Source organism: Huiozyma naganishii, chromosome 2 (assembly GCF_000348985.1).
Source record: "Huiozyma naganishii CBS 8797 chromosome 2, complete genome".
NCBI lineage: Eukaryota > Fungi > Ascomycota > Saccharomycetes > Saccharomycetales > Saccharomycetaceae > Huiozyma > Huiozyma naganishii.
In genome coordinates, this window is record NC_035923.1 from 1,261,779 (window position 1) to 1,279,345 (window position 17,567).

The window sequence follows — 17,567 nt, forward strand, 5'->3', positions numbered from 1 at the left end:
TAACAGAATCACAAAGACTTCTCCATCTTACCTGTGATAACCGGTCAATGGGCAATTCAGACTCGAAACTGAGTGGGCCCTGCAGGGAACAACTTGGGAGACTCGCCGCACCACAACCAGAACCAGCGTTCGTCCAAAATGAGGGACACGAATCCACAACCATCAACCCGTTCTACTTGGGGGTAGTCGCCGCCGCAGAGAGGGAGAGACTAGATCCAAGGGTGCTGAAGTACTGTGCTGTGAGGAACCCGACTAATTTCTCCAATTTCGTGCTCGTGAACGCAGCGATCGTCGTCGAGGCCACTAGGGGGAAGGAATTTTCCTCTGTGGTTAGGTCACTACGATTACTTCGCAATACCCTCCCGACGTACTTCCAACAACTGGCGGGTTCCCCCAGTGGAGATATCCTGTGGCTTGCTGAAGTGCCAGGCGGTGGCGAGGAGGGGTACGCCCCGCAACTCATCAATTCTCTCCTGGAACTAGCAATGTGCCCTGAGTTCACCTTGTCAGCACAGCAACTGTGGGAATGTGGGATCAATACACTCAATTCTCAACCACCAACACCACTCAATAACCCGCGCATTGACTCCCACAGACTAGAAATCGTTAATCTCTTGCTCGTGCTGGTGTCCCAGGATATATACACCCAGGGACCATCACAGAACAGGTACTGGCAGTACCTCACACAGGGGGCAAGGATCCCTGACGAGTTCCACATCTCCATTGTCAACGTCGCGTGTGCCGGTGGCAGAAGTAGGGACCCTGATGCAGGGTCTGTCACGGAGCACGACACGCACGGAGACGGGTACTCGAGACAGCAGTACGCTCAACTCCGCCAAGAACTCAGTAACTCGTGTTTACAACTCGTGAACGTGTTTCTACTCCCGGGGGGGGGACCACCACATTTCTACACGCAGTTTCTCCACACGGAACACGACCTGAAGTACTTTGTCTCAGCGTTCATCAAAGTGTTCAAGTGGGCAGTCAACAAAGCTATAGAAAACGAGACGAACTTGTTGCAATTGTCCAGTGCGAAGGACCAAAGTTATCGCAATAAACCTTCACAGACGGACAACTCGCACCACCAACCACAACAACAGAAGGGCAGCACGGAGAACGGTAACTCTTTGTCCCTCCCAGAGGTACACCCTCAACTGCCGCAGTTTCTACTACTTATTACAAACCTTCTGCCCTTGAACAAGCCCTTTGAAAACTACTTCGAGGATAAATTCGCAAACAAGTTCATGGTCTTCGCACTCTACTACATTAAATACTACGACCATATCCCACAGTACTCAGCTCAGCTTGTCCCCCTATGCTACACACTTATGCTCACGCTGTCAAGACAAAATTTGGTCAGGTATAAGTTACTCGCAAACTTCAACGGGAACTACTACACGAACAACCTACCAAACTTCTTCAAACTACCAAACTTCAACAACAGCATGAACACTTTAAACTTCAGAGACTTCCTCATAATACAATGGTCTCAACTGGCCACCCAGCTGATCAAAAGGAACCTTATCCCAAACAAGTTCATCACAGAGATCATCTACAACATCCTCCTCACAAACCTCGAGATCAACAAGGACAAAGATTTTTTGCCACCACTGTCCTCGACAAACAAAATCTCGGACACACTCTCGTACTCGGCAACCATCTCTTTGCTCAATTTACTCTCCAAGATGTCCTCCAAGTCCTACGTCTCCACTTTCGGTAACAACCCAATTTACGTCAACGGAGCACAGTACTTCCCCTCGATACAATCTCTTTCGTCACCAGCTTGGAAACTGGATCAACTGGCACTTTTACTCCGCTCGCTCGCATGCTACATGGTGCTCTACTACAAACAGGCGGGGAACCTCATCTTCCTTCTTTCAAGACACCAAAACCTTCTCGCACAAGTCAGAGACTCCCTCAACTACATCACAAGGCTCGGTAACGGCAACGTGAAAATAAACGAGTTCATATTCAACAGACCAAACGAACACCCATCTTTGACCATCCAGGAGGTCATACCGCACCAGGACCACCAGGAGTACTCCAACAGTGATGATCTCGACGGGAACTACCTCGTCTTCGACAGCTCCAAGCTTGCCGAATCACAGGATGTGGACGAACAGGCAGAGTCCCTTTCATCCAACAGAGGGTCCATAGACGCACGCAGCAACTCAGAGTTGTCAACTACACAACAACAGCAATTGCAGCAGCAGCAGCAGAATGCAGGGGCCAACACGTCGACAACGGGGCAGGACTCCAACAAGACGTTCGAGGTCTACGAGCACTCGGATTACGGGTACGATCTGTTCCTCGATAATGAGTATCTGTACACGAGACTGAGAACGAAGTGGCCCACTGGCTTGACGGAAACGTCGAAACTGAAGGCGCCCAAGGGAGTCAGCTTCATAAACCAGTGGACGGGGGCGCCCTCGTTACGGCTACTCATACGAATCACAAAATTGTTCTCGGCAGAGTTCCCACAAATATCTGCAACGACAAAGAATGCGGACTACGCGGAGTTGATGAATCAGTTCATGCAGTATGAGGATACTTTCCATAAGAGAATCGCTCCCTATCTGACCGCTTTCCTACAGCAACAATACCAAGTGAAACCTATAGAATTCCCACTCGAACCAGGCGTGTACCACCGGTGGCTCCACAGACTGTGCTGGTCGAACATCTTCAACATGCATTCGTGGCCCTACACTAACAAAGTTGGGGACTCCGTCGCGCCAGACACAGCTGCACTCAGTAATCCAAATGCACTGAGCGAGAGTAAGACGGCATCCCCGCTCTTGCCCTCTCTCGAGAGGTGGGCCTCCAATGGATCCAACTTGACCAGAACGCAGAGCAACGGATCGTCGATCCTCAATTACTTCACTCAGGACAACAACAATAACACGGAGTCGTACAACACTTCTGTCACTCAGACGGGTCCCAACAGCAATAACGGCAACAACAACAATAACACTAATGACGCTAAGAATCACTCTAGGGATGGAGACTCATCGTACTCGTTTCTACGGTTCCCCTGGGGTGGATTTAACAGACATCACGGTACGGAGAGTCCTATCAAAGAGGGTGAGGAGTCGGAGTACGGCACCGCTGCTATTGAGAACGTGCCGCAGAACTCGCAGGGGAACTTCACCATCGATATGAACCTCGTAAAGGAGAACCTTTGGGCAGGCACAGACGTCAAGTTGTTCCCTTTGAGGAGGGACGAAAGAGAGGAATTTTCATTCATGGACATGACGTCTTCGTTGTTCCGCAAACTGCGCCTGTCGAGCGGGAGCTCCTTGGAATCGACGCCGCCGCAATCGCAGAGCCCTCAGCAACAGAATGGCAGACAGTACAATCAACCATTGAGTATCCCCCTGTCCGCGGCAAGACGGTTCTACTGAGGAGTTGGAGGAGGACTGTCGGGCTTAGCGAATGATCACAAACGACTAGAGCAATGATAATGATTAATGTATAGATATAAATATATATGGATATACACTTACTATACTATATTACAGGGTATTCGGTTTATAATGTGTTTGGTAGATACGCAAGTATCAATGATGCCTCCTAGCTCTATGCGCAGAGTGAATGGACCGCTGACGATCTATTAATACTAATGCCTTCTCTTACCTTTCTTTTGAACCAACTCGAACCCATCATCGTCGACAACGGGTTCCGGCGCGGTGGTAAGTTCAGGAATGCCCGCATTTGCCTCCATTTCTCCATCCATACCCATGTCCTCGTCCTCATCGTCCTCGTCCTCATCCCCCTCGTCGTCAGTGCCGCTGACCTCGTTAATCTGAACGTATCTCGTCGTGTCTACACCTCTCCGTTGCTTCTCCATCCATTTCCCGTACAATTTCTCCACGGTGTTGAAGTTCAGTTGTCTGCACTCGTCATACAGCTTCAACATCCCCAGGGCGATCATCTGCGCGGACCCGTCGTCCACATGCGTGTCGAACTCGTCGAACATGGCGTACAGCAACGTTTCCTCGAGCACCGCCGAGTCCAGCGTCTTGTTCTCCTTGAACAGGTCCACCACCACAGAAGTGATCCAGTCCCTCTTGTCCGCAGACTCTGGGCCACCCCACTGGTTCACCACAGCGATGTCCAGCGAGTCCCAGCCGTGAACCAGCATGGACAACCCGAGTTCAAACCGCGCCTGCTGCTTCTCGTCACCGAACAAAAGACTGTTCTGTCCCTGGTCGCATTCAATCACCGCATACTGATCTGTACTAGACATTCTCAAATGATTTGATACCAGTAAGTCGTTCAATCCAAGCGATGCGATGAGCTAACTATTCATCGATGCTCTTGTTTAAGCATCAAAAATTTTTCAGTATAAAGACGGTCGAAGAGGAACCCCAGACGCAGGAGGGCATCGCGATCTTGCTGCGATGGGATCTGTTGCTGTCGGTGTGGCACCCGGTCGTATGCGTCTTGACGAGGTGCTCGAGCAGCAGCAGAGTGTAGAGGCGCAGTTTGAATACCTGGTGGAGGTTCATGGGAAAGTGCTGCTGGGTGAGGAGAATAAGGGAGTTGGATCATGGAATTTGGATGAGGTCCGCAGGGATCTCTCGGTCTGTTTGAACGATTTTTGTATACTCAATGACCTCTTGGTGGCGCACGATGGTGAGTTGAAGGGTCAGATTGGGTTATTGGAGGAGTCCCGTGTGGTGGTTGCAAAGTCGTTAGAGAGACATTCGAAGTTGGTCTCTGAGAGGCAGAGTTGGAGTTCTACTTTGCAACTGGACCCTGCGGGTCCACCAATTGATTCTACCTCGCATAACATTTTGATAAGTACAAGATACAGGACATATTTGGACCAATACATTGAACTGGTCGGTGTGACTGATACTTCGCTGGCACCAAAAGATTCCCTCTCAGCAGACGAGAGGGGGTCGACTGATGACAGAAAGATTGCCAATTCTTTGCAACTTTTAACCAAATCGCATGAAAGTATTCAACAGGAAATTGCACAGCTGAGTTCGCTCGTGAACGAGCTCAAGAAGGATAATTCCTTTATTGAAAGGGAAATAGCCTCCAAGCAGCACAGAATACAGTTTGAATTGCAAAGGCTTGATGAGGCGTTGTTGCAAACAGAAAAAGAGATTAAGTTGATTTTATCAGATGCAGGATTAAAACTACCAAGACACGAAGATCACTCAATCACGCAGAGACTGTTCAATTTCAAACTGGACGAAGACGCCGATAGAAAGGTCAAAGATGATAAAGAGCTGGATGACGACATAATTCAGCATGCACCAGCATTTATCGACGTAAGATTGAACGCTACTAAAAACCCATTGGCCAGCGAGAAAGATAAATCTTTGAAAGTGGTAACTGACAGAGACATATGGGCCGATTGTGTCAACGCTGTACAAAATCTTGAAGCAGATCTCTCGAGGTCACTAGCACAAAACCGAGAAATATCATCAAACGATATGATAATCAAGATAGGGGAAACCACGCATTACCTCGAATCGTTATTGAATTCAGTGTATAGTTCACAGGTCAGCATATTAATCACGCAGGAGAAGGAAACGTTGGAGAGGGCCTGCCTAGAGCTTGACGCTACCGCACCTGTTAAAAGCGATTTCACGACTTCAAAACCGACAAATATTCCAAACAATAAATCAGAGCTTGACAAATCGGTCTCCAGAGCAAATCCATCGCATTTTATCGCAAATAAATCACCACCTAAGATAGGCATCCCTGATAGCAAGCCAGTTCTCTCCGTCACCCATAATTATGATCTCAAAAAGAAAGATTGACGTCGCCTTATAAATATATATATTGCCGGACGCTGGTATACAGCTGCTAAATATTCCCCCATCCTTTACTAATGAATGCAACGTTATTATTTATTATTAGATACTTAACTTCAAAAGACACATATCAACTTAGAAAGGTCTCTTTCTCTTGGGGATAAACATGCTAGACGAATTGGCCTTTGGTCCACGTCTGCCCGGCGGTTTGCCCATTGCTGGATTACGTTGTGGGTGAGGTTGTTTGGGGCCGGTTGGTAGGCTTACGGTTTGGGGTCCCAGCTGAATCTTAAATGCAGCAGCAGCTAGCGTAGATGGTGGAGCACTGTTGTGATCTGTAAGTGTCACTAACGGTTCAGTGTTCTCGCTGGATTGTTGATGGTTTGTTTTCTTGTCTGTTTGAACAACGACAGCAGGCTTCGGAATGTATTCGTCATTGTCCGGCAAAGTGATTATATTCTCATTTGAAAATGAGGCTAAGTCTTTGTCAGTTGTTTTGGGGATAGTTTTCGGTTTTGCTGTGTTTGGTACATTATTATCAGATTCGTGCGTTGGTTTGGTGGTTTTCCCAACAGTACCAGAAGATTTTTTAACATCTCTAATAGCAGGATTCGCTCTTTCAATTGATGAGGGCCCTATCGTGGGTATATAGTCATCGTTATCTTTCGTTGGAGCGTGATCTGTCACTAGATTTCTTTTTGTTTCTTGATCCTCTTTCATACTTTTGTATATGCTGGACGTCGGTTTGGGCAAGTCTTTTGAAGGTATCAAGCTTTTGTACTCCTCGACATTTGGAATGGAGGTCGGCGTCTCAGAAAATGTGATGTGTTTGACCGCTTTCCTTTCTCTCTTCTTCTTTTCTTTACTGGCTTCGTCGTTGATGTAGAGATTTTTCGGTAAACTATCACTCAAAGATGGTGCACCAAATATAGAAGATTTTTTCTTGGTTCCGGTGGCAGTATTTAATGTATCAGATTTCTTCGCAGTTTTGGAGCTTTCCCGTTTTTCCTTTTTACTTTTCTTCAACTTCTTACTTTTCTGCTCCAAACTCTGTTCGCCCTCTGGACCTTTCTCTTTCTTTTGGGTCACAACATCAGGTTTAGCATCCGACTGCAGTTTCCTTTTTCTTGTTGTCTCTTTTACTTCCATCGGATCATAGCTATCGGTTTCTTCTGCAGAAAAACGTCTCAAAGCCGATTGTACCACAGTTTTATTTGTCGGGTTTTCAAAGAGAAAGTTTGGACCGATCATTTCTATCATATTCCGATTTCTTGCGTCTTCGATTAGGTTTCTCCAAAGCTTGTTCTTAACCAGGGACCTTTGATGTCCTAATATCCACATACTTGTCTTAGCTCTGGTAAATGCAACATTCATACGCCTGAAATCCTTCAAAAACCCAACGCTAGATTTTGTGTCATCAGCTCTAACACAAGATATAATAATAATCTCCTTCTCTTGGCCTTGAAAACCATCGATGGTGTTGAAATCGATGTATTTGGTGATGGAACCACCAAACTGTCTAGTAAACTCTCTTCTCATCCTCAACATTTGCTCCCTATAAGGCGAAATTATACCAATCTTTCCGGTAAAATTCACTGTGTTATCAAACTTTTTGAATAAATGATCAATCAGCTTCAACGCGGCCCTAACCTCCTCAGCGTTTGTGAAAGACATGCTTTTGAGGTTTTGTTCCTGCCTTCCCATAGCTATATCAAAGAACTTATACGGTGACAGAGGAGGACAAGAATGCCACGGCCTCTTGTTTATCTCTTCCATACCAGGACCGTCAGTTAGCTTTCCGTCATAAAATTCTTTGGAAGGGAAACTGCTAATATCGGGATGCATACGGTATTGGACATTTAGCAAGTACGGTTGAGAGTTTTTCTCCATCCTGACAAATAAAGATTGATTGTATTTGAAGTTGCTGGCAGCACCAGATAACACAGTTGGCGGCAACTGATTTGGATCACCAACCATAATACAACGTTTACCACCATACCTCAGTGGGATAATGGCAGATAACTCTGTACACTGACATGCCTCATCAATGATTACCGTATCAAATGTAATACCCAAGGTGGCGAGAACATCATGAGCAGATCCTGACAGGGTAGAACAGATGATATTACTATTTGCAAGGATTTGGACCTGAGCATTTCTTCTGTGAAGATCCCTGCTTCTATAATTAACAGAGTTCTTTTCCCTGATCTCATCCCGCTGTTTACCAAGTTCGTTGATCTCTTTGCTCAGTTCTCTGATTTCTAATTGCAGTTTTGTGATGTCCTCTGATGACAGTTTACTAACTGGAGATCCATCTTCCGCATTCAATTGATCTCTGAGCTGTCTTCTTTTGGTAACGGCGTTGTTAAATTTGCGATCCAATTCGGAGTTTTGAGTAAATTCGTAACTGTTTTGAGAAAGTCTTCTTTCAACTAGTTCCTCAAGAGTCAAGTCCTTGATAGCAACATTTACGACATCAGACCGCCCAATTCTAACCAAATTAGGTTGGAACAGCTTCCCATGCGCATCATAGACACCACTTTTCAGTCTCAAACAGATTTCATCAACAGCAGCATTACTAGGCGCGCAAATCAAAATTTTTTGCTTCTTTAGTTGCTGTTCCAGTGATAAAGTTGCCTTCTCCCCCGGAATCTTGATAACATTGGATGGAGCTGTCCTTCTTGTTGATAAAAAGTATCCTATGATTCCCAAAATAGTTTTTGTTTTACCGGTACCTGGAGGACCCTGGATAAGAGAAAACCCATCTTTAATTACGGTATTCACAATGGCTTCCGCTTGGGATTTGTTTAGCTTGTAGTTATTTTTCACAACCTCAATTTCCTCTGGGGATAACGAGTATGCTGGAGGTGGTTTTGCCAGTAAGATTTGGTCAACCAAGTCGTAATACTCCAGCCCTTCTAGAGTTTGATATTCTCTCTCTACAGTAGTCATCTGCATGACTTTCACGGCATGAATTTCGGAACGTAAAACTAAGAATTTTGAGAAGTGATGATTACGATGGATTCTGAGAGTGAGATCAACAGCATTGCCCTTGGTGTGTTTGATTGTCCGGACTTTTGCAAGACAAGTGTTTTGAGCTCTTTTGAAATTCTCACTCGATAGCTTTTCGCCTGTTCTGACGTCAGGTAAGTAGGCTAGAACAATCAAATCGGACTCGCTAACACTTGAGTCCTGAATCATTTGCTTTGATACTGAGGCATAAACTTCATAAAAGTCAGATACAGCAGTTCTATTCCCGACAATTATGCTAAAAGGTCGATTATCTTCCCTATCACGAGCAGAGCATAAACCTTGCCAGCATTCAAGTAGAAGTAAAGGTTTCATAATGCTTCGATACTCCTCTACAGATCTGAACGCATCCTTCACATCGGCATAGCTATCACCCCTCTTGTCTGTTGGATATTCATCAGACCTATTATAATCCCATTGTAGGATGACGTCGTACAAGGAATTAATTTCGACATTTAATCTCCTTCTCATGTTTTCTTCTTCCCGTCTTTTCTGTTCAGCACTTGTATCTTTTTTGATTGTTTGGCCGTTGATATCTAAAATTCCAATCCCCTTTCCTTTGTTCTTTGTCGAGGCAAACAGTTCCCTGGCGGTTTCGATATCACCATCATCTTCACTCTCATCACTGCTGGAGTTACGACGTTCCGTGGGATGAACGGACGGTTTACTGTTAAATACAGATGTGCTTGGAGGATGGACAATTCTGTTGTTTAGCAGCTGTCTTCTAGCTTGTTCCATTCTGGACATTGGCTTCGCTGCTTTAGTTGTTTTCAACGAGACATATTCACCTGGTTGCATACTACCAAACGCCGTTATTTTAGGTTGAGAACTCTTTGGGCGGCTCATAAGTGAAGATGATGTAGCCTTCCTATGCAGAAAATCGGCTTTATTCTCTAAAGCATCACTCTGCTTCTTTTTGCTCTCTGTAGCTTGTAATTTGGCCATCTGCTTTGCCTTATGATAAGCTTCAGTTTCTTTAACTACTCGGTCTGTAAGTGCGCTATCACACAATCTGGCTTTGGATAGAATCTCAGAAGTTTGGGAGTCGCTTAGTTTATTTGAATATGTTTTTGCCTTTGAGGCATAGCGAACCATTGCGTCTATAATTTCATCGTCAAACTTGATGTTTTTTTCGCAAGCCAAGTCAACCGTTGATATTATTAGTTTGACGCATGAATCAAGTAGCTCCTCATCGCTTAAACGTAGCCAATATAACATGTTTTTGAAAGCCTTGCGAATATTTTTGAAAAGGTCAAATCCACTGCCATGCAAAATGTCGGATATTTCTCTGTATGATCCGACTAGCGAGTTGGTTAATTCCAGTGTATCCTTAGTAAATTTTTCAAGTTCTGAGTAGTCATATTTGGCAGCCCACTTCAGAGTGCATCGGTATATCGTGTCTAAAAACGACCAAATCAGGGACCAAAACTTGGCGACAGTTCTATCCGATGACTCATCTTTCAAAGTCGAGTAATTAGAGATTAGGCCTGTAACTGGATCAGAGAATACGCTAATAACATCCATGAGAACTCTGACTGCTCTAGGACATGGTTCATAAAACTCACATTTGATCAGCTGGCTCAACACTATATTAATAGCATCTAGTTGATTGTTTAAAGATTTATGCAGTAAAGCTTGAATCCCCTCAAACCTACCTTCGACGTCGAATGTGTCGTACAACATATTTGTTGCCTCTTGGTAAAGCTGCGAGTCGGACGAAAAGACACACGACCAAAACCCTTGTGAAGCTTCTTTATCACACAAAATTGTTGACATCTGCTGGGGTAAAATATCAGCAAACTTTTCTATAAGTTTGGTAGAGAAATAAATGAATGTGATTACCGTATTGTTGTGTTTTTCGACAGTTGCGGATTTGATGTTGACTGGAAGGAGGCCGTTGATGTTCCTCAAAGAGATTAAAAGCTCTTTAGCGAGTAAGGGGCCATCGTGAAATGACCGCAAATCGACTTTGGTTACCACATTTTCCAGTAGTGTTAGCGGTAACGGGTAGTCGCTAATCGCCTTACCCATGTAAAGTTTATAAGTTCTTTGGCAGAGTAAAAGAATATCGAAATCGATACATTTTGTCAAGACCAGCATAGCTGATCTGGCAATAGACGTCGCAGAGTTCCCCAAACCAGGGTAAACTTCTGATGGGTTTGTTGCTGACTTGATAACCATACTTTGGACCATAGGATTGTTCATCAAAGTCCTCGAATCAGTCTTCGTAAATAGAACTGTTTGAAAGTCCTCATTGTAGTAGAGTTGTGAACGTTCCTCTTCCTTTATGGTTAGAACCGCGGACAATAACGCTGTAGATGAATTCATCAGGCAGGCCTTAGGAAGAGGTTTAAGATCAGGGAAGTTGGCAATTATTCTGAGAAATGCAATGGAAACCTTTTTCACCATTTGGATCCTTTTGGAAGTAGATAGTGAATGGTAGAATGGAAGATTCCAAGAGAGCAAATCGTCAATATTCCCCTTTGTAAAGAGTTTGTCAAGGTCGTTATGAGGTAGCGGTTCGTTCTGGGTCTTGATGAGTTTTGTCGCAAACGTGGATTTTTCAAAGATGTTATCCAAAATGCTGTGGAAAGTGTAAGGTTCTATCTCTTGCCAGAAAACGGGTCCCATCTTTTCTAAAAACATCCTCATGACCTTCAAAAGAATATCCAATGGTTTGTCATTATAGTTTTTGGAGAGATGATTGTACCACAAGATGAAAATGGATACGATGGGATATCTTATTGATTGTTTCAAAGATTCGATATTTTTAGGAGTGACAAAGTGCTCATTGAATACTGACATATCGAACAGGCTGAGAATGGGGAAGAATCTAGTCCAGAACTGGGAAATTACCGTTTCATTCCAATTGGAAGGATTCTCCAAAAACAGTAAATGGAAGTACACCTCTTGTAGGATATCTGGCGGTAGAGTTTTACCCGTGAATGTAAATTTTTCCTTGTGTAACTTTTTCAAAAACGATCCAGCCCATTTGATCTCTTCGTCAGATCCTTCACACCAACAGTATATGACCCCCGCCAGAAATGTATTTAGACTTTTCGGGTTAGTAACATTTAAAAATTCGTTCTTCTCATCATAGAAGTATTTGAAGAGGGCATCGAAGCAAGCTTTAAACTCTTTATTCAGTCTTAGCATATGAGGGTTGCACAGCGATTCAAAAATCCCCATTTCAATCTCTTTTGTAATTAGTACCGAACTGTTGTTAACAACCTCGATGTTTCGGAGTGTCGGTGACACTGCTTTTATTCTCCAAATGCAAACGATATCGTTAAACCTTGAAACGTGCTCGTGCGGCACATGCCTCTGTATTGCAAAATGCTCTAGCATTTTACATTTACCTCTTATAAAGTTCAAAACGCACTTGTCACATTGGGTTAGGATTGGATCGAATCTATTCTTCAGCCAATCAACGGTATTTTGCTCGCTGAACGAGAATATGGTCAGGCAAAATATAGAGATATGTTTTAGCACTGGATCACAGAATAAATGGAAGTCTAGCGGGACCTCCGCTAACAACCTCAACAAGTCCCCGAGTAATTCTGCCTCCACTATACTTGGATTAGTCCCCTTGTAAACTTCTTCAATAAGCGGTATGTAGGAATTTGCCTTTTCTAGTAGGTCCCCGCTCAATGCACTAACATCAGTCATGATATTATATGGTAAGGCCTCGTGGTAAGTGGTAATATGGGTAGAGACAATGCAAAGTTCTGATCACCTTAGAGTTAAAAGGTGACAAAAGAAGAAGAAAAAAGGATATATCTATAGACCTAATAAGAAACTACAGAGAGTTTATTCAGGACAAACTTAATGGTAGCCAAAATTCACATATAAAATATCGCAACACCAGAAACAGAATTTTTGTTTTGTTTCTATTTGTAGGATATATAAAGTGATCGAGCTTCCACGTCTATGACTATGCAAATAATATGGAAAAAGAGAAAGAAAAAAAAACAGGTAGAGTCCACGGGTGCAAACAGCACTGGTTTAACGTCCTGAATAACAAGTTATTCGGGTTGTAAATATCGACAATTGATCACCAGAACGAACCGAACACAGTACACGAATGAAGGTGTGGGACAAGAACAGAAATCGATGATATCGAGATTTCTTTTTATTTTTTTTTTAAAGTTAAAAAAATCGACGCCTCGCCAAAATTGATTTTTTTCGTGTTTGGCGCGCACGTGACGTTCAGACGTGATCGTGTTAGATACTATCTATCTTATGGTTGTTACATAACGTTCGTTCCCTCAGCTGTTCGGGCCGGGGGCCGGGGTCCGGGGACAAGAATCAGTTCTTCTTGTCCAGCAGCTGTTGCATGCTCTTCTCTAGTGCCTCCAGGCGTTCGTCCTTGTCGAGGTTAGCCTTCGTCAACTTCTCAACGACTTGTTCCAGATCCAGGACGAGGGAGGATAGCTTTTCAACAGATTGCTTCAGTCCCATGGATTTGGCTCCTCCTGAAGCGGTTTTTGCAGCAGGTGTGCTTGCGGGAGGTGCTGTCGAGCTGGGAGTGGGTGTGGTTTTCTTGGACTCCTCACTTGGCTTGACTGGGTCGGTTGTCTTTTCAGTTCTGTCTGTGGCTATTGAAGTGGGTTCCTGTTTGGGCTCTTCTTCTGGGCGCTTGACAACTGGTTCAGCTTGCTTCTTGATCGGCTCCTTAGATATGACAACAGGCTCTGGAGAGCGAGGCTTGTCGTCTTCGTCGTCCCAGCCAGACGTGTCCTTGGCCGGGTCTTCCGTGTTGTTGACAGTATCAAGGTCCGACGCCTTCTGCAACAGCTTCCCGACAGAGTTATCAGAGCCTAGTCTGTCACTCAAAGTGCCCGATTCCTTAGAAGCGGATGGAGAGGGAGACTTCTTCTGAGGCTCTTCCTTCTTAGGTTCCTCCTTCTTAGGTTCCTCCTTCTTAGGTTCTTCCTTCTTTTCCTCCTTGACTTCTAACGTGGACTTTTCAGCGGCATGGAAGCTTGGGGCGCAACCATCAAAAACATCCTTCATGCTGACTAAAATTGGACCATCCACTTCCTTTCCAGAAACCCATTCCTCTGCTGTCAATGCAGGTTTATCCGATGGGGCATCTGGGTATATGTCCTCTTGGAATTCCTCGGATTTCCTGGGGACGTAAAATGAAATTGGTTCGATACGTTGGTCCACTACGGTCTTAAAACCTCTCAACACCTCGTTTTCCTTGATGTTAACCAAGTACTTGGGTACAACGGCAAATCCTCTCTGTGCAACAGTGGATTGGTACTCAGATAATTCAAACAGTTCGTCATTTTGAAATTCATAGTACCTAATGTTACCGTCACCTTTACCCGCTAGGTACAAAATCTTGTTACTGTCGTCGTAGAATGGCATTAAAATACCAGACGACTGATCAACGGTGTAAAACCCGCCAAGATCCCCATTTTCCAAATGGAACGCATCCCAGATACCAATCTGGCGGTCACTTAGTTTGGAGAAGCCAGTGGTAGCCAATCTGTCGGAGTTGCCCAGCCAGACAACCCTTTGGTTTTTGGCCCCCGCATGAGCGGTACCTTCACTGACTACTTCACCCTTTCTTACATCCCATACTCGCAGCTTCTTATCCCTAGCAACGGTTGCCAAGTGAGCACCATTATAGGAGAAAGACATAGAGGTGACCATGTCCGGATGTTTCAAAGTAAACAAAACTTCACCAGTCTCGACATTCCAGATCTTGACAGTGTAATCTAACGAGGAGGAAGCCAAGATGTCCTGCGCCAACGGATGATAAAGTACATGCCCAACTTTCCTGGAGTGGCCCGCCAGCATTTTGACAGGTTTAATATCCTTGGGATCGCCATTGGAGTCCAGGTAGTTGTGGAAGGAGTAGTCCTCGGGAATATCCCAGATCCCAATCTTAGAGTCATCAGACCCGGACGCCAATCTGCGTTGGTTGAACGGATCGAAATCGGTGTCCAATACATGGGCAGTATGGCCTCTAAACAGCGGTATTTGTTCTGGAGATTTGCCCACCTCCTCAATTGGAATCACAGAGAAGGCACCCCCACCTGACGAGTTCCAATTAACAGAGATGAACTTCCCGTTGGTCTTAATCAGGTTAGAATCCCAAGCGTTGTTGGTAACCTTAATATTTTCATACTGCAGTTCCCGCTTGGCTGCCTGCCCAAAAACGTGTCTGTACTTGGACGCACGCACAAACTTACCACTCATTTCTCTGCAAGCTGCTTTTGAATACCCAATTGACTCCTGCAAATGGCTCGAACCCCTTTCTCCGGAGAAGGTGTTGACTACCAATATCTGTAAACAGTTGTTCACTTTCGTTTTTGTTTCTTCAAAGGAAATATCCCGGTGGAAAGGCAGGGCAACTCCAACAGCGTCTCAGACGAACAAACCGGTCTACAAAATCAATGCGATGACTGCTCTTCCAAATGTATATAGGGACGTGTCAGAGACGGTTATAATGCATAGTTGAGGGGGAGGGGGGGTTCAGGTACTAAACAGAAGCACTTTACCTTTCTTTTTCTTCTTTTTTTGGCTCTTATCAGTTCCCGCACTAGTGGGTTCGAAGCCCGACGATTCCGCACTATTCTCTTGCATTCTTTGAAGGAGCATCGCCGTGAACTCTTCGTTCTCCTTGGAGGTCTTTTCATCCGATATCCTCTGAATTGATGTGCCCCACACTGTATTCTCCCGGTACGTTCTATTCTTGTGTTTTTCTTCCTTGTCCAGTACGTGCCGGTCCTTAGCACCGGCTAACGAGTCCAACATTACCTCCGAATTCATTAACTTTTGGAACTCTGCGGAGTCCACGTACGACACATAGTCTGCTCTCTCCGATTTATAAAAGGCGGCTTGTTCTTCCTCCAGTTTAACCTCGTACAGCTTCTTCATCTTGTCCTCCTTCTGCTTCTTGATGGTGAATTGTCTGCGCCTCTGTTTCAGCTCAGAGTTGAATTGCGACAGCGTCTCCCTTGAGACAAAATCTATCTTCCTCCAATCGAGATCCACGTATGCGATCTCCGTACCGAGTGCTAAATGGCCCATGTATTTGTATCGACGAATCAACGATTCTGTGACAATGTTCCCGTAATGCACGTTTTCGAGAGTTACATTCAAGTCTGGTGGGAAGTTGGAATAGGATTCAAAAATGGCTAACAGTATTTTTATATCCAACGGCGACAAGAAGTATTTTGTTGATGTATCAAAGGAAGTCTGGTAGAAGAAAAAAGCTGTTTTATCGTCGTAAATCATAGTGTTTTGATCCCCCAGATTTAGCTGGAAGAGTCCTTTCGACAGTGTTGTCTCTCCCGGTATCTCCTCACTAGTGGAAAGTAACTGTGATATTTCATCATTGATCTGTTCTATGGCTAAATTAGAGAATTTGTCACTCTCATTGTACATTGCATGATCAATCTCATATTGCGTTTTGATTGCATTGATATCGTTATCAAGAAGGTGTAAAGTGTACTGTAAGTCACACTTCATTATCTTTGCGTATTTGGACGCTTCGGTCATCGTTATATCAGGGATGTTACCCACCGAACAAGGATCGATATTCAGAACGATTGGTAAAGCTAACATAGACTCTAACGGTCTGCACATCAGTTTTAGGTTGATCTCCTTTCCAGGTCTAGGTTTTTGGTTTTCTGCGTATAAAGTCTCATAGAGAACGTTCTTGACCCTCTGGGGTCTCACAATGTTATTACAAAGAGGACAGTCCTTGTATTTCCTCTTTTTAACATGGCCCGTTTCATTGTTCTTGATGACTTCTTCGACGGAAAAGAAATTGATCAGACAACTACGGCAAAAGATGTGTCCACATGTGACCATTTGTGGAGCCACTGGTTCGTCACACAGACATATGGGGCAGTTTTGGCCACGTGGTACAATGATTCGTACCGTTAGATCATCTGGAACTATGGCGTTTGGATTATGATCTTGTTCTTGGTATTCGTGGCCCTCTTTAACAAGTAATCGATAGTTGACATTGATGAACGCGTCACCAGTCAGGCTGATATGTTCAGAATCAGAAATCCTTCTTCTTGAAAAGTTGGCTCTTCTTCTTTCGTTAGATTTCTCCACTTCTGGCAATTGGAAATCTAACAGATGGTTAATGGAAAGTTTGGCTTTCCGGCCTTGAGCTTTGAAACTGCCATTGGCTAGTTCCTCTTGAAGGGAAAAATCTAACGCTTGTTCGTGTTGATATGGATTAGACCCGTCAAAAGTTTTTTGTTGTCTCTTATACTGTCCAGTACGTTGTCTACCACCTCCTTTACCTCTCTCCCTAACATCCTTCGAAGACATAGCCCTCTCGGTTGATGTTCTTCGGTTTGTTTGTCTATTCTGCTCCTTGACCAGTCTCGATTGATCTCCCGGAATTGTGGTTGGCTTTTTTTCGTCTGACATGGATTTTGTCGAGTTGTTCACTTGTCCACTGTTCACACTGGACATCCACAAATAGTTTTGGCAAGTATCCTTGGCAGTATGCTAAGAAAGAACAGGTCCGTCCTGGTTTAATCGGACTGATCTTCTCGTCCTGCCCTTTGAGTGTACACCTGCCGGACCTTTCGACGTTTTTTTGAACAATTTTAAAATTAAGTTAGTTGGTGACAAATTATACCTAATGCAGTACCCTTATTAGCGAACAAACAAGAGGGAAACGCACCATAAAGGTTCATTGTACAATCAATTGTCTGACCACGTGGGAGTTTTTAAAATCGGTACAAAACACTCGTATTCTAATTACCAAATTATGCTTGATAT

The 17,567-nt window shown here is 44.3% G+C and overlaps 6 protein-coding genes across 6 annotated transcripts; 2 read left to right on the forward strand and 4 right to left on the reverse strand.

Annotated features, from left to right (window-relative positions):
- Window positions 1-47: 47 nt before the first annotated feature.
- Window positions 48-3,401, forward strand: ECM30 (Ecm30p; the record flags this gene model as incomplete). Its single annotated transcript, XM_022606639.1, has 1 exon — window positions 48-3,401. One exon carries the CDS (start codon window positions 48-50, stop codon window positions 3,399-3,401), a length of 3,354 nt encoding a protein of 1,117 aa, XP_022463315.1.
- Window positions 3,402-3,616: 215 nt separating this feature from the next.
- On the reverse strand, window positions 3,617-4,246 carry TSR2 (Tsr2p; the record flags this gene model as incomplete). Its single annotated transcript, XM_022606640.1, has 1 exon — window positions 3,617-4,246. The coding sequence occupies one exon, from the start codon at window positions 4,244-4,246 to the stop codon at window positions 3,617-3,619; it is 630 nt and encodes a 209-aa protein (XP_022463316.1).
- Window positions 4,247-4,436: 190 nt separating this feature from the next.
- Window positions 4,437-5,777, forward strand: ATG23 (Atg23p; the record flags this gene model as incomplete). The annotated part of the gene is made up of 1 exon (XM_022606642.1): window positions 4,437-5,777. The coding sequence occupies one exon, from the start codon at window positions 4,437-4,439 to the stop codon at window positions 5,775-5,777; it is 1,341 nt and encodes a 446-aa protein (XP_022463317.1).
- Window positions 5,778-5,906: 129 nt separating this feature from the next.
- SEN1 (DNA/RNA helicase SEN1) lies at window positions 5,907-12,470 on the reverse strand (the record flags this gene model as incomplete). Its single annotated transcript, XM_022606643.1, has 1 exon — window positions 5,907-12,470. The coding sequence occupies one exon, from the start codon at window positions 12,468-12,470 to the stop codon at window positions 5,907-5,909; it is 6,564 nt and encodes a 2,187-aa protein (XP_022463318.1).
- A 639-nt stretch (window positions 12,471-13,109) lies between these two features.
- On the reverse strand, window positions 13,110-15,014 carry CRN1 (coronin; the record flags this gene model as incomplete). Its single annotated transcript, XM_022606644.1, has 1 exon — window positions 13,110-15,014. One exon carries the CDS (start codon window positions 15,012-15,014, stop codon window positions 13,110-13,112), a length of 1,905 nt encoding a protein of 634 aa, XP_022463319.1.
- Window positions 15,015-15,290: 276 nt separating this feature from the next.
- On the reverse strand, window positions 15,291-17,255 carry MAG2 (RING-type E3 ubiquitin transferase MAG2; the record flags this gene model as incomplete). The annotated part of the gene is made up of 1 exon (XM_022606645.1): window positions 15,291-17,255. One exon carries the CDS (start codon window positions 17,253-17,255, stop codon window positions 15,291-15,293), a length of 1,965 nt encoding a protein of 654 aa, XP_022463320.1.
- Window positions 17,256-17,567: the final 312 nt, after the last annotated feature.